The sequence below is a fragment of the Hyla sarda genome, chromosome 10, assembly GCF_029499605.1.
Source record: "Hyla sarda isolate aHylSar1 chromosome 10, aHylSar1.hap1, whole genome shotgun sequence".
Classification (NCBI taxonomy): Eukaryota; Metazoa; Chordata; class Amphibia; order Anura; family Hylidae; genus Hyla; species Hyla sarda.
In genome coordinates, this window is record NC_079198.1 from 137,016,313 (window position 1) to 137,032,257 (window position 15,945).

Here is a 15,945-nt window from a genome sequence, read left to right on the forward strand (position 1 = left end):
TTGATGCTTATAGGAAGACACCGATTTCAGTTATTTTTTCCAAAGGGTGCGCAACCAAATATTAAGTTAAGGGTGCCAATTTTGTCCAGACCATTTTTGGAGTTTGGTGACATTATGTCCAATTTGCTTATTTTCCTCCCTTTTTTGGTTTAGTTCCAATACACACAAAGGGAATAAACATGTGTATAGCAAAACAAGTGTTACTGCAATCCTTTCCTGTAAGTTTTTCAGCACAATTTTTCGTGCTGAAAACGCCCCCTCGGCTTATACTCGAGTGAACTCTCCGCCTGTCAATCCCTTCATCAGTGGTCTTCAACCTGCGGACCTCCAGATGTTGCAAAACTACAACTCCCAGCAAGCCCAGACATCGGCTGTCCAGGCATGCTGGGTGTTGTAGTTTGGAAACCTCTGGAGGTCCGGAGGTTGAAGACCACTGCGGCCTTCATCATCTCCCCCCCCCCCCCCCTTTTGTTTTGTACTCACCTCCCCTCGGTGGGAAGTTCGGGTGAGCTGGTCCGGGCCATCTATGCTGCAGGGTGGGGAGGATTAGTTTTTGCGGGCTGTCCATTTTTACTGGGGGGCCTCCTCTCCGCACTTCGGGCCCGGCCCCGGAGTAGTGACATTACCTTGACGACGATGCACAGGGACGTTCATGCGCAACGTCCCGGTGCGTCGTCGTCACTCTTCCGGGCCCGAAGCGCGGAGAAGAGGCTCCCCCCCTGGTGAAAATGGACAGCCCTCAACAACTAATCCTCCCCACCGGACGGTCCCTGAAGCATAGATGGCCCGGACCAGCTCACCCGAACTTCCCGCCGAGGGGAGGTGAGATGGGGGCTGGATGATGACGAAGGCCGCAGTGGTCTTCAACCTGCGGACCTCCAGAGATTTCAAAACTACAACACCCAGCATGCCTGGACAGCCGATGGCTGTCTGGGCATGCTGGGAGTTGTAGCTTTGCAACATCTGGAGGTCTGCAAGTTGAAGACAACTGATGAAGGGATTGACAGGCGGTGATGATGAAGGGGGGGGGGGGGATGACGGGGGTCTGGATGATTACATGGGGGATGATTTATTTCCCACCCTAGGCTTATAGTCGAGTCAATAACCTGGGTTTTTGGGGTAAAATTAGGGGCCTCGGCTTCTATTCGGGTCGGCTTATACGCGAGTATATATGGCTCTATTTTTTTATGTTTTAAATACATTAGTAAAAACAATATGGGAAAAAGTCAAGGAGTACTTTCTGAATGTACAGTATACGAATTTTTCAAAGAACCTGCCGCAGAAACATTTCTGCCATGGATGGGCCTGGGGTCCTGCACGTGGACCGGCTCTGTTGTCAGTCAATGGGGCTCCATTAATTTGAATTAGGAATCTCCTGAACGTGTGAACAGGTCTTAAACCATGGCATGAAACAACAGCAAACTGCAAATACAAGTCACCACTAGATGTCAGCACTTCATAAAGTCACCACTAGATGTCAGCACGTCAGCCTTATGAATCTCTGCCAGGATGACTTGATACCAGGAATTTCCCTGGCAAAACTCCATATGGTTCATAGGGAAACACCGTAACTTGTGATAGTGTATACACCCTGTACATATATCTGCTGTAATAGTGTATACACCCTGTATATATCTGCTGTAATATAGTGTATACACCCTGTAAATATATCTGCTGTAATATAGTGTATACACCCTGTATATATATCTGCTGTAATATAGTGTATACACCCTGTATATATATCTGCTGTAATATAGTGTATACACCCTGTACATATATCTGCTGTAATATAGTGTATACACCCTGTACATATATCTGCTGTAATATAGTGTATACACCCTGTACATATATCTGCTGTAATATAGTGTATACACCCTGTACATATATCTGCTGTAATATAGTGTATACACCCTGTATATATCTGCTGTAATATACTGTATACACCCTGTATATATCTGCTGTAATATAGTGTATACACCCTGTACGTATATCTGCTGTAATATAGTGTATACACCCTGTATATATATCTGCTGTAATATAGTGTATACACCCTGTACATATATCTGCTGTAATAGTGTATACACCCTGTATATATATCTGCTGTAATATAGTGTATACCCCCTGTATATATATCTGCTGTAATATAGTGTATACACCCTGTATATATATCTGCTGTAATATAGTGTATACACCCTGTACGTATATCTGCTGTAATAGTGTATACACCCTGTATATATCTGCTGTAATATAGTGTATACACCCTGTACATATATCTGCTGTAATAGTGTATACCCCCTGTATATATATCTGCTGTAATATAGTGTATACACCCTGTATATATATCTGCTGTAATATAGTGTATACCCCCTGTATATATATCTGCTGTAATATAGTGTATACACCCTGTATATATATCTGCTGTAATATAGTGTATACACCCTGTACGTATATCTGCTGTAATAGTGTATACACCCTGTATATATCTGCTGTAATATAGTGTATACACCCTGTACATATATCTGCTGTAATAGTGTATACCCCCTGTATATATATATCTGCTGTAATATAGTGTATACACCTTGTACATATATCTGCTGTAATATAGTGTATACACCCTGTATATATATATCTGCTGTAATATAGTGTATACACCCTGTACATATATCTGCTGTAATAGTGTATACACCCTGTATATATCTGCTGTAATATAGTGTATACACCCTGTACATATCTGCTGTAATATAGTGTATACACCCTGTATATATATCTGCTGTAATATAGTGTATACACCCTGTATATATATCTGCTGTAATATAGTGTATACACCCTGTACATATATCTGCTGTAATATAGTGTATACACCCTGTATATATATCTGCTGTAATATAGTGTATACACCCTGTACATATATCTGCTGTAATATAGTGTATACACCCTGTATATATATCTGCTGTAATATAGTGTATACACCCTGTACATATATCTGCTGTAATATAGTGTATACACCCTGTACGTATATCTGCTGTAATATAGTGTATACCCCCTGTATATATATCTGCTGTAATATAGTGTATACCCCCTGTATATATATCTGCTGTAATATAGTGTATACCCCCTGTATATATATCTGCTGTAATATAGTGTATACCCCCTGTATATATATCTGCTGTAATATAGTGTATACCCCTGTATATATATCTGCTGTAATATAGTGTATACCCCCTGTATATATATCTGCTGTAATATAGTGTATACACCCTGTATATATATCTGCTGTAATATAGTGTATACACCCTGTACATATATCTGCTGTAATATAGTGTATACACCCTGTATATATATCTGCTGTAATATAGTGTATACACCCTGTATATATCTGCTGTAATATAGTGTATACACCCTGTATGTATATCTGCTGTAATATAGTGTATACACCCTGTATGTATATCTGCTGTAATATAGTGTATACACCCTGTATGTATATCTGCTGTAATATAGTGTATACACCCTGTATGTATATCTGCTGTAATATAGTGTATACACCCTGTATGTATATCTGCTGTAATATAGTGTATACACCCTGTACATATATCTGCTGTAATATAGTGTATACACCCTGTATATATATATCTGCTGTAATATAGTGTATACACCCTGTATATATATCTGCTGTAATATAGTGTATACACCCTGTATATATATCTGCTGTAATATAGTGTATACACCCTGTACATATATATCTGCTGTAATATAGTGTATACACCCTGTATATATATATCTGCTGTAATAGTGTATACACCTTGTATATATATCTGCTGTAATATAGTGTATACACCTTGTACATATATATCTGCTGTAATATAGTGTATACACCCTGTACATATATCTGCTGTAATATAGTGTATACACCCTGTATATATATCTGCTGTAATAGTGTATACACCCTGTATATATATCTGCTGTAATATAGTGTATACACCCTGTACATATATCTGCTGTAATATAGTGTATACACCCTGTACATATCTGCTGTAATATAGTGTATACACCCTGTATATATATCTGCTGTAATATAGTGTATACACCCTGTATATATATCTGCTGTAATATAGTGTATACACCCTGTATATATATCTGCTGTAATATAGTGTATACACCCTGTACATATATCTGCTGTAATATAGTGTATACACCCTGTATATATATCTGCTGTAATATAGTGTATACACCCTGTATATATATCTGCTGTAATATAGTGTATACACCCTGTATATATATCTGCTGTAATATAGTGTATACACCCTGTATATATATCTGCTGTAATATAGTGTATACACCCTGTACATATATCTGCTGTAATATAGTGTATACACCCTGTATATATATCTGCTGTAATATAGTGTATACACCCTGTATATATATCTGCTGTAATATAGTGTATACACCCTGTATATATCTGCTGTAATATAGTGTATACACCCTGTACATATATCTGCTGTAATATAGTGTATACACCCTGTACATATATCTGCTGTAATATAGTGTATACACCCTGTACATATATCTGCTGTAATATAGTGTATACACCCTGTACATATCTGCTGTAATATAGTGTATACACCCTGTACGTATATCTGCTGTAATATAGTGTATACACCCTGTACGTATATCTGCTGTAATATAGTGTATACACCCTGTACATATATCTGCTGTAATATAGTGTATACACCCTGTACATATATATCTGCTGTAATATAGTGTATACACCCTGTATATATATCTGCTGTAATATAGTGTATACACCCTGTACGTATATCTGCTGTAATATAGTGTATACACCCTGTACGTATATCTGCTGTAATATAGTGTATACACCCTGTATATATATCTGCTGTAATATAGTGTATACACCCTGTACGTATATCTGCTGTAATATAGTGTATACACCCTGTACGTATATCTGCTGTAATATAGTGTATACACCCTGTATATATCTGCTGTAATATAGTGTATACACCCTGTACGTATATCTGCTGTGATATAGTGTATACACCCTGTACATATATATCTGCTGTAATATAGTGTATACACCCTGTACATATATCTGCTGTAATATAGTGTATACACCCTGTACATATCTGCTGTAATATAGTGTATACACCCTGTATATATCTGCTGTAATATAGTGTATACACCCTGTACATATATCTGCTGTAATATAGTGTATACACCCTGTATATATATCTGCTGTAATATAGTGTATACACCCTGTACGTATATCTGCTGTAATATAGTGTATACACCCTGTACATATCTGCTGTAATATAGTGTATACACCCTGTACGTATATCTGCTGTAATATAGTGTATACACCCTGTACATATCTGCTGTAATATAGTGTATACACCCTGTATATATATCTGCTGTAATATAGTGTATACACCCTGTACATATCTGCTGTAATATAGTGTATACACCCTGTATATATATCTGCTGTAATATAGTGTATACACCCTGTACATATCTGCTGTAATATAGTGTATACACCCTGTATATATCTGCTGTAGACAAGAGACACCTGAGCGGTTTCCCAATAAAAGCCCCCAGTAAAATCCCCGCCTCAGACTCCTCACACACAGCTACAATGTTATAGAAGCACTCCAGGACTTTCATTTTTGGTTATATAGTGCAGCATGGGCTATTATATATCTCCTGATCATATAGATAGCAGCAGTATACAGATAGAGCTGGAGGAGAGGTGTATAACTGCTATATACAGGGGTGTGAAAATAAATAAATAAATAAAGAACTAACTACTTGTCCAAGGAACTAAATTGGAGCACAATCTACTTGTCCCTCATGAAGATTCACTTGTCCTGGTACACAAAATAACTTTAACCAAAATAGTCTGTAAATAAGGTCTTTATTTGTTTATTACGTTCTTGCACTTTCGTTTTTTCCTCCTCGCCCTATAAAAGCCATAAGTCTTATTTTACTATCTTACAGACCCATATGAGGGCTTGTTTTTTTGCAGAACCGATTGTACTTTGAAATGACCCTTTTATTTTTCTATAACCTATTCTCCAAAAAAAAAAAAAAAAATATTTGTGACGTGAAATTGAAAAAATAAATAAATAAAAAAAAAATAATAATTGCACTTTTGCAAATTTGTTTTTTATCTTTTATTCACCTTGTGGTCAAACGTACATGTTAATTTGATATTTTAGGCCGGCCTGATTACACCAATACCAAATGTGTTTAGTTTCCGTCATGTTTTACTAATTGAAAGAAAAAAAAAACTAAAAACTTTTAGAATTTTTATTTAAATTGCCATTTTCTGATCCCTATTACATTTTCTGTATTTTTTATTTTTTTTGCACAATAAACTGCTGTTTGGATTGGTAAGAAAGCCTCAAAAAACTCAGCCATTACAAAGTATCGGTAATATTTTGGTATTGATTGTATTTTTTTATCGCTTTTTGCTTTATTTTTACTGGGACATGATGTTCTAAATAACGTATTTCTGTGGTTTGGTATTTTTTTCTGTCAACACCGTTGACTGTGCTGGATATTTAATGCTATATTTTAATAGATCTGACAATTACGCACGCGCCAATACCAAATATGTTTTATTTTTATTTTTTTATGGAAAATGGTTAAGGTGGGGTGTTGTGAACTTTTAATATGGAAGGGGTTAATGTGAGTTTTTTTATTTTATTTTTTTTATAAACTTTATTAGTCTCTTAGGGGGACATTTAGAAGGAATTCCTCATACAGATCAATGTAGTTCCATAGAACTCCATTGATCTGTGTGATCCGTGCTCATTTGGTTGAGCCGGCTCCAGGCCGACTCAATCAAATGGAGATCCAAGGCAGCCATGGGATGAGAGGTAAGCCCTCCGGCTACCTCTACAGTGGATCGCCCCCACGTGATTGCACTGAGTGGGTGGGAGGATCTGCCCCACTGGACCACCAGGGATGGTTAAAGGGGTACTCCAGCCCCAAGACATCTTATCCCCCCATCCAAAGGATGTCTGATCGCAGGGGTCGTGCCGCAATCTCTCATGCAGACACCGACCTGTGGCAGCTGCACAGAGCGATGTTTGCTCCGTGTCTGAAGAGTCACGACTACGGGGCTGGAGTTTGGTGATGTCACGAGTCCGCCACCTTGTGACATCATGCCCCGCCCCCTTGATGCAAGTCTATGGGAGGGGGCGTGACGGCCATCATGCCCCCTCCCACAGACTTGCATTGAGGAGGCGGGGCATGATGTCACAATGGGGTGGAGTTGTGACGTCACGAAACTCCGGCCCCGTAGTCGTGACTCTTCAGACACGGAGCAAACATCGCTCTGTGCAGCTGCCACAGGTGGGTGCCTGCATGAGAGATTGCGGGGGTCCCCAGCGGCACGACCCCCCCGCGATCAGACATCTTATCCCCTATCCATTTTTTTTTACCAATGGACTTCTTCTCGAGTATTCCGCGAGCGGAATTTATGCAGTGTGAACAATCCCCACCAAATAAATAGGCCACAAGGTAATCACGAAATAGAAAATACTCATGAAACCTTTATAATTAAATACATATAAAATAGACACACACAGTGTTAAAAGGCAAAAATCAGAACAGAAAAAATGAGGGGTATTCTCAAAGTAATACTATCCAAATGTATAGGGCACAGACATACAGGTGACCCCCCCCCCGACCTACGATGGCCCCGACATATACGATCATTTCAACATGCAATGGCCTCTCAGAGGCATTCAACATACGATGCTTTTGTATGTCGGGGCCATCGCATAAACGGCTATCCTGCAGCGCAGACTGCTTCAGCTGCCACCGGATAGCCGTTTACGGTGCCCCGTGTGGTCCGCTGACGATCACTTACCTGTCCTCGGGGCTCCGGCGCGTACTCCTCAGGATCCCCGGGCGTGCCGGCACTCTTCTCCGTCGTCATCACGTCGCCGCGCACGCCGTCCCGTCATCCAATAGGAGCGGCACGCGCAGCGATGTGATGGTGGCGACAGAGAGTGACGTCCCCCCCTCCAGGCAGCAGAGACCTTTCCAGAGCATCGGGGACACCACAGGGACGCGGCGACAGCGATGAAGGGCGACATCCAGGGCAGCGGGGACATGCGAGTACAACCTCCAATACCAGTGGTCTTCAACCTGCGGACCTCCAGATGTTGCAAAACTACAACTCCCAGCATGCCCGGACAGCCGTTGGCTGTCCGGGCATGCTGGGTGTTGTAGTTTTGCAACATCTGGAGGTCCGCAGGTTGTAGACCACTGTCCTATACTTTACATTGCACGGATCCCTCAACATGCGATGGTTTCACCAAACGATGGTCCATTTGGAACGGATTACCATCGTATGTTGAGGGACCACTGTAATCATTGGCAGGACATGGGGCATATCCACAAGGGTAAATACATACGGTATCTCCTTACAGGGTGCACAGTCTGTTCTTTACTGATTATTTTGACTTTATATCCTGCATTTCTGTTTACCGTATGTATTTACCCTTCTGGATATGCCCTATGTCCTGCCAATGATGATATCTGTGCCCCATACATATGGATAGTATTACTTTGTGTATACCCCTCATATTTTCCATTCTGATTTTTGCCTTTTAAACACTGTATGTCTATTTTATATGTATTTAACCTTTTAAGGACCCAGGACGTATGGGTACGCCCCTAGTCCCGCTCCCGTGATATAACGCGGGTTTACACGGTAAACCCCGCATCATATCACGGCGGGCCCGGCGTCACAATGAAGCCAGGACCCGCCGCTAAGAGCGCACGGCACGGATCGCGGTGACGCGCGCTATTAACCCTTTAGCCGCACGCTCAAAGCTGAGCTGCGCGGCTAAAAACGAAAGTAAAATGTGCCGGTTAGCTCAGGGAGCTGTTCGGGATCGCCGCGGCATCCCGAACAGCTGCAGCACAGGAGGAAGGTCTCTTACCTTCTCCTGTGGTGTCCGATCGCCGAATGAATGCTTCAAGCATGAGATCCAGGCTTGAGCAATCAATCGCCGAAAACACCGATTGATCCATTCCTATGGAGATGCATCAATCAGTGGTAAAGATCAGTTAAAGGAGTAGTCCAGTGGTGATTCAGTGGTGAGCAACTTATCCCCTATCCTAAGGATAGGGGATAAGTTGCAGATCGCGGGGGGTCCGACCCCTGGGGCCCCCCGCGATCTCCTGTACGGAGCCCCGACAGCCCGCTGGAAGGGGGCGTGTCGACCTCCGCACGAGGCGGCGGCCGACATGCCCCCTCAATACAACTCTATGGCAGAGCCGAAGCGCTGCCTTCGGCAATCTCCGGCTCTGCCATAGAGATGTATTGAGGGGGCGTGTCGGCCGCCGCCTCGTGCGGGGGTCGACACCCGCTATCTCGGCGGAGAGCCGGGGTCCCGTACAGAGAGATCGCAGGGGGCCCCAGCGGTCGGACCCCCGCGATCTCAAACTTATCCCCTATTCTTAGGATAGGGGATAAGTTTTTCACCACTGGACTACCCCTTTAATGCAATGTTATAGCCCCCCCTTTAGGAGCATAAGAAAAGTGTAAAAAAATCATTAAAGGGTACCTCTCATCAAAAAAACTTTTGATATATTATAGATTAATGTATGCAGAATGACTTTACAATTGCATGTTATTAAAAAATATGCTTCTTTCTATTTAATTTTCCACTTTGAAGAAATGACCACTAGGGGTCTCCCTACCAGTCCTGGCAGCAAGCATTTCAGACTCATGCTGGAGTCCTAAACACTACGAGCTGCCAGTCTGCTTTGTTCACAAAGGAGAACGCTCAGAGATGCCAGCCTGCTTTGTTCACAGCCTGTTTGGCTGTGAACAAAGCAGGCTGGCAGCTCTGAGTGTTTAGGACTCCAGCATGAGTCAGAAATGCTTGCTGACAGGACTGATCGGGAAAAATACAATAGAAAGAAGCATATTTTTCATTAACATGTTATTGGAAAGTTATTCAACATTCATTAATCTAAAATATATCAAAAGCTTATTTGATGAGAGGTGCCCTTTAACCCTTTCAATGATCCCTTCCCCTAATAAAAGTTTGAATCACCCTGCATTTCCAAGTAAATAAAAATAAAACATATGTGGTATCGCCGCGTGCGGAAATGTCCGAATTATAAAAATATACCGCTTTTTAAACCACACGGTCAATGGCGTACGCGCAAAAAAATGTCAAAGTCCAAAATAGCGTATTTTTGGTCACTTTTTATATCATGAAAATATTAATAAAAAGCGATCAAAAAGTCCGATCAATGCAAAAATGGTACCGACAAAAAAATACAGATCACGGCGCAAAAAATGACCTCTCATAGCGCCCTGAACCCGGAAAAATAAAAAAAGTTATAGGGGTCAGAAGATGACAATTTTAAATGTATACATTTTCCTGCAAGTAGTTATGATTTTTTTTCAGAAGTCCGACAAAATCAAACCTATATAAGTAGGGGATCATTTTAACCGTATGGACCTACAGAATAATAAGGTGTCATTTTTACCGAAAAATGTACTACGTAGAAACGGAAGCCCCCAAAAGTTACAAAATGGCGTTTTTTTTCAATTTTGTCACACAATTATTTATTTTTCCGTTTCGCCGTAGAATTTTAGGTAAAATGACTGATGTAATTACAAAGTAGAATTGGTGGCGCAAAAAATACGCCGTAATACAGATTTTTAGGTGCAAAATTTAAAGTTATGATTTTTTAAAGGTAAGGAGGAAAAAACGAAAGTGCAAAAACCGAAAAACGCCTGGTCCTTAAGGGGTTAATAAAGATTTCATGAGTACTTTCTATTTCGTGATCACCTTGTGGCCTATTTATTTGGTGGGGATTATTCTGACTGTTTTTGGTGATTAGCAGTGTGAACAGTGCGGCGTAAAATACATTGAAGTCAATGGCAAAGCGGAGAATTCCTGAATTACGCTCCCTAACAGTAAACCCCGGCCGCTGTACACGTCCCTCCTCCTCGGTATTAACCCACCAAGTGCCGCTCACACATAACTTCCACAGGGGGAGGATGTGTGACAATGATGGGGGTTATAACCGGCAGCTGGTCACATGACACCTGCTATCCGGCACACCCTACATTCTGTCACTCACCCTCCACAATCACAGACACGTGTGATCCAGGCAGCTGACCTCTAACTACAACCTCGTGCGTCCAGAAGAGTCTTATTATCTGCTGATAACCCCCCCCCCTCCCCCAACCGTCCATTATGATCCAGCTACATCGTACAAAACTACAACTCCCAGCATGACAAAGGCTGTCCGGGCATGCTTGGAGTTGTAGTTTTGCCACAGCTGGAGGCCCCCCGTTTGGGAAACCCTGGTCTGTGTGTTATGACATGCGAGGAGGTAGATGCTGCAACCAGAAGGGTAAATCATGGAGGTCAATGGGACATCATAGTCACATGATCAGATGTAGAACGAGGTCAGGGCAGGTCTGGGTGGGTCGCAACTGCACCAATATGACCCCTCTAAACTTTTTATGTATACCAAGGGGTAGGGAAGTTGGGTCATGTGATCTTGTATTTTGGGTTACCTCCTCAAATAAGGTGTAAAGCTCCTGCGGCCAGTGGAGGCTTCCTACAGAATCTCCAACCTGTGAATCTTCATCCATTGCAAAACTACAACTCTCATCATGCAGGGCCGTTTGAAGGAATTTGGGGGCCCCAAGCAAAATAGACATGGAAGCCCCCCGGATTGTCCCCAGTAGGCATGTAGTACCCCCAATTAACCTCTCCCCCCCAGTATGCAGGCAGTACCCCCAGATTAACCCCCTTCCCCCCCCCCCCCCCCTCTCCCACAGTACGCAGGTAGTAGCCCGAGATTACCTCCGACCCCCCCCCCCCCCCCCCGGTAGTACCCCCAGTATGGTACTGCCTGCCTACTGGGGGGGAGGGGGTTAAACTACTAGTACCCCTAGATTAGACCCCCCCCCCCCCCCCCCCCCGGCTGGTAACTCTGCTGCTGCGTAATGTGCGGTAATGATGTCCACACTCTCAAAATACCTAGGTCCGGCCTCAGGACGTAGTAACGCCGGCCCTTGAATTCTGGGAGCGTGACGTGAGCGCCAAGAACGGCAATACCGGGACGACGCGTCACGCGCGTAGCTGTACGGCACTGGGGGCGGGGACATCCCGAGTTCCCAGCAGCTACAGCCTAGTCTACAGGTGAGCCGGGGCGGGCACAAAAATAGGAGCCGGAGGCCGAGCGGCTTTAGTCTCTGCCTCCCGCTCCAGGCTCTCGCATTGTTGGCCGACAAGGCGAGCTGCCGAACCGGGATAGGGGCAGGAGGACGGCACAACAAGCACCGGCTCTGCTTGGGGTACAGTAGTTTTGCCACAAGGTAGGAGTAGGAGGTACCCTGGTTGGAAAACACTACTATATTTACAGATAAAAAGTTGTCACTAAGAGAAGGGGCGTCACTCCACAATATCTATCCCTCACCGGGACCTGCTGTGCAAGAAAACGGAAATTTACAATGACTAAACTACTAACCCCTCACCACTTTACCAACATATGACCCCCCCCCCCCAATACCATGTCCTGATAAATACCAGTCTGCACCATAGGCTCTCAGGGCATGCTGGGAACATAAATGCTAGAACATCTTCACCTACTGGACAAACTCCATTATACTGTATTACAACTCTTAAAGGGGTACGCCGCTGCTCAGCGTTTGGAACAAAAATGTTCTGAACGCTGGATTCGGGAGCTTGTGATGGCAATGCCCAGCCCCCTCATGACATCACGCCCGCCCCCTCAATGCAAGTCTATGGGAGGGAGCGTGACAGCTGTCACGCTCCCTCCCATAGACTTGCATTGAGGGGGCGGGGCGTGTTGTCATGAGGGGGCGGGGCATTGCCGTCTCGAGCTCCCAGCACCGACTCCAGCGTTCAGAACAGTTTGTCCCTAACGCTGAGCAGCGGAGTACTGCTCCCAGAGGCACATTTGAAAACAGAGTCACAGGCTATATCCCCGCTCCAGGTCCTCATTACCAGATTAGATTAATTCCCTTTAATTGAGAAATTAAGAAATCACGCAATCCCTTAGGTAATTACAGGGCATGTGCAGTTGTGCCCGGGAGTCTGTGGGCACTGCCCATGTCCTAGGTATAGATAAAATATGAATATATCATATCATGTGCAACTTCACAAGAAACTTTATGTTTTCATTCATTGCCGGTTTTAAGAACTCCGCTTGCTGTAACAATATCGGTATCAGTGGCAGAATCAGACATGTGCACGAGTATTTGTACACGTGTATGTAAAAACGTACCCGATACCTACAGACCATAAAAAAAATAAAATCTCTCTCACCTTCCCTACAAAGAGGTGCAGGGTCATTCTATCGTGCGGCAGGTCCTGCACCACTCGGAAGGTCCTATACTTAGCACAGGAGCAGAGGGAAGGGGAGTGGGACTTATTGGGGGAAAATATCTAATAGGGCCATTAAAGGGTTACTCCGCTACCCAGGGTCCGGAACACTGAGTTCGAGCTCACGCCTGAGCCCTCGTAAACACTTTTTGTTTACTATTAAATGTTCATGTAGAGAAGCTCCCGATCATAGATGGTTTATGATAGATATCAGAACTAAGGACCCAAGTAACAGCAAGACAAGTTATTATTGTTATTATATTATTGTTTATTGTTATTATATTGTATTGTTGTTATTATATTATTGTTATTATTATATTGTAATTATATTAGTGTTATTATATTATTATTATATTGTTGTTATTATATTATATTGTTATTGTTTATTGTTATTAAATTATTGTTATTATATTATTGTTTATTGTTATTATATTATTATTATATTGTAGTTATTATATTATTGTTATTATTATTATGTTATTATTATATTGTTATTACGGTATATTATTGTTTATTGTTATTAATATTATATTGTAGTTATTATATTATTGTTTATTGTTATTATTATATTGCAGTTATTATTACAGTATTGTTATTATATTGTTTATTGTTATTATATTATTGTTATTATATTGTTTATATTATTGTTATTATATTGTTTATATTATTGTTATTATATTGTTTATTGTTATTATATTGTAGTTATTATATTATATTGTTATTATATTATTATATTATTGGTTATAAGCTGCGGAGGTTGGGTTTTTCTGATGCAAACTTTTTAGATTTTTCTTATGGGTTTTCTAAAATATAAGTAATAAAATAAATTTTTTAATAGATGACGTTTAAAAAGCAGTGTATGTAGGGTAGAGGAGGTGACCAGCGCATAGGGGAGGGACTAACTGGTGCATAGGCGGAGCTGTAGTGGCAGCAGAGGGGGAACACCCACTGGGCTCCAAATCCTAATTTGCATATCTTCTTAAACTCTGATATCTTGGCACTGGAAGGGTCAATTAAATAATAAAAGGTCTGCCCCGTCCCCTCCGGCCCTTATCCCGCTGACAGGCCCCGTCCCCTCCGGCCCTTATCCCGCTGACAGGCCCCGTCCCCTCCGGCCCTTATCCCGCTGACAGGCCCCGTCCCCTCCGGCCCTTATCCCGCTGACAGGCCCCCCCCCCTTATCCCGCTGACAGGCCCCCCCCCCTTATCCCGCTGACAGACCCCCCCCCCCCCTTATCCCGCTGACAGACCCCCCCCCCCCCGGCCCTTATCCCGCTGACAGGCCCCATCCTCCCCCAGACCCCCCCCCCCCCTTATCCCGCTGACAGGCCCCGTCCCCTCCGGCCCTTATCCGCTGCCCCATTCACACATTCCGCTAAATTTGAAGACCAGTCTTAATTTTTGCGGAATCCCATTTAACTCAATGGGGCTTAGAATTTCGGTAGAACTCTGCATTTTGAGCACACACACAAATTCTGCCCAAATTCTGTTCAAATGCCGTCTGAACATTTTCAGAAGGGAATCTGAGCGGAATCGCAGAATTTCAGCGGTGTGAACAAAGCCTTAGATTCACGCCGCTCCCATTTTCGCCATAAAAGTGTCCGTAAAAATGCCAACAGGGCAGGTGGCCAAAAAGTGGGCGTTAACGCAGACGCAATGACTGGCCTTAAACTCTAGGGGGAGGCACTGAGTTTCCCAATAAAATTTAAGTTTGCACCATAAAAGTCACCAAACCAAGACGACATTATATATTATATCTCAAACTGTGAGTGAAACTACAACTCCCAGCATGCCCTGACAGCCTTCGGCTGTCAGGGCATGCTGGGAGTTGTAGTTTCACCCACTGTTTGAGCATTAGAAGTTGTAGAAAAAGATAAAACAGGGAAGTTACAGCAACTATGAGCCAGAATTTAAACAGTTAAGGGTGGAGCCCTATAGAGGGGGCGCCTGGGCACCTCCAAACAAACACAGCCCGCCTCCCCGGGGCCTCTTCCCCATAAGGGACCCCTCAGACTCACATGACGAGCGCCGAGCGGGAAGCGAACACCTCAAAACCGTCAAAGAACGATGGGTCCTGTCACAGAGACACGACTGGAAGCGGTAGCTGATTGGGCGAGGCCTAAATGACGTCACCGGGCTGGGCGGGTCCTTATCGGGTGCGGCAGAAAAGAGAGAAAAAAAACCTTCAAGAATAGGAATTTGTCTCCAGTGAGGGCCGTCGCTGAAAAGGCGGCCGCCATTTTGTAGAAGACCAAATTAAATTGAAAGCGAACAGCTCGATGGAACCAGTGAAGATGGGACACATTCGTGTTATTAGTTGTATCTGGGTATTATACTCTGCATTGGGATGTGAATGGTCTCCTGTTGTTTAGAGAGAAGGGGGAAGTCATCCTAAAGTCACCGTTTCCTGAGGGAATGGCCGGAGTCTGTTGTTCTCTGTTATCAGCTACAAATCACTCTGGGAAGAGGCTGGGGGTTGTTGTTTTTCCCATTTTTCTTCCAATGGGAAGTGTTGAGAATCCTTAGAGGTCAC

The 15,945-nt window shown here is 43.0% G+C and overlaps 1 protein-coding gene across 1 annotated transcript in view; it reads right to left on the reverse strand.

Moving 5' to 3' along the window:
• The window catches only part of VAMP3 (vesicle associated membrane protein 3), a 36,490-nt gene extending 20,911 nt beyond the window's left edge, over nucleotides 1-15,579 (reverse strand). Inside the window, exon 1 of the mRNA XM_056542858.1 lies at nucleotides 15,431-15,579. Coding sequence (XP_056398833.1) covers nucleotides 15,431-15,432 — 2 coding nt within the window. The 5' untranslated portion in view covers nucleotides 15,433-15,579. The remainder of the gene's footprint in view (nucleotides 1-15,430) is intronic.
• Nucleotides 15,580-15,945: the final 366 nt, after the last annotated feature.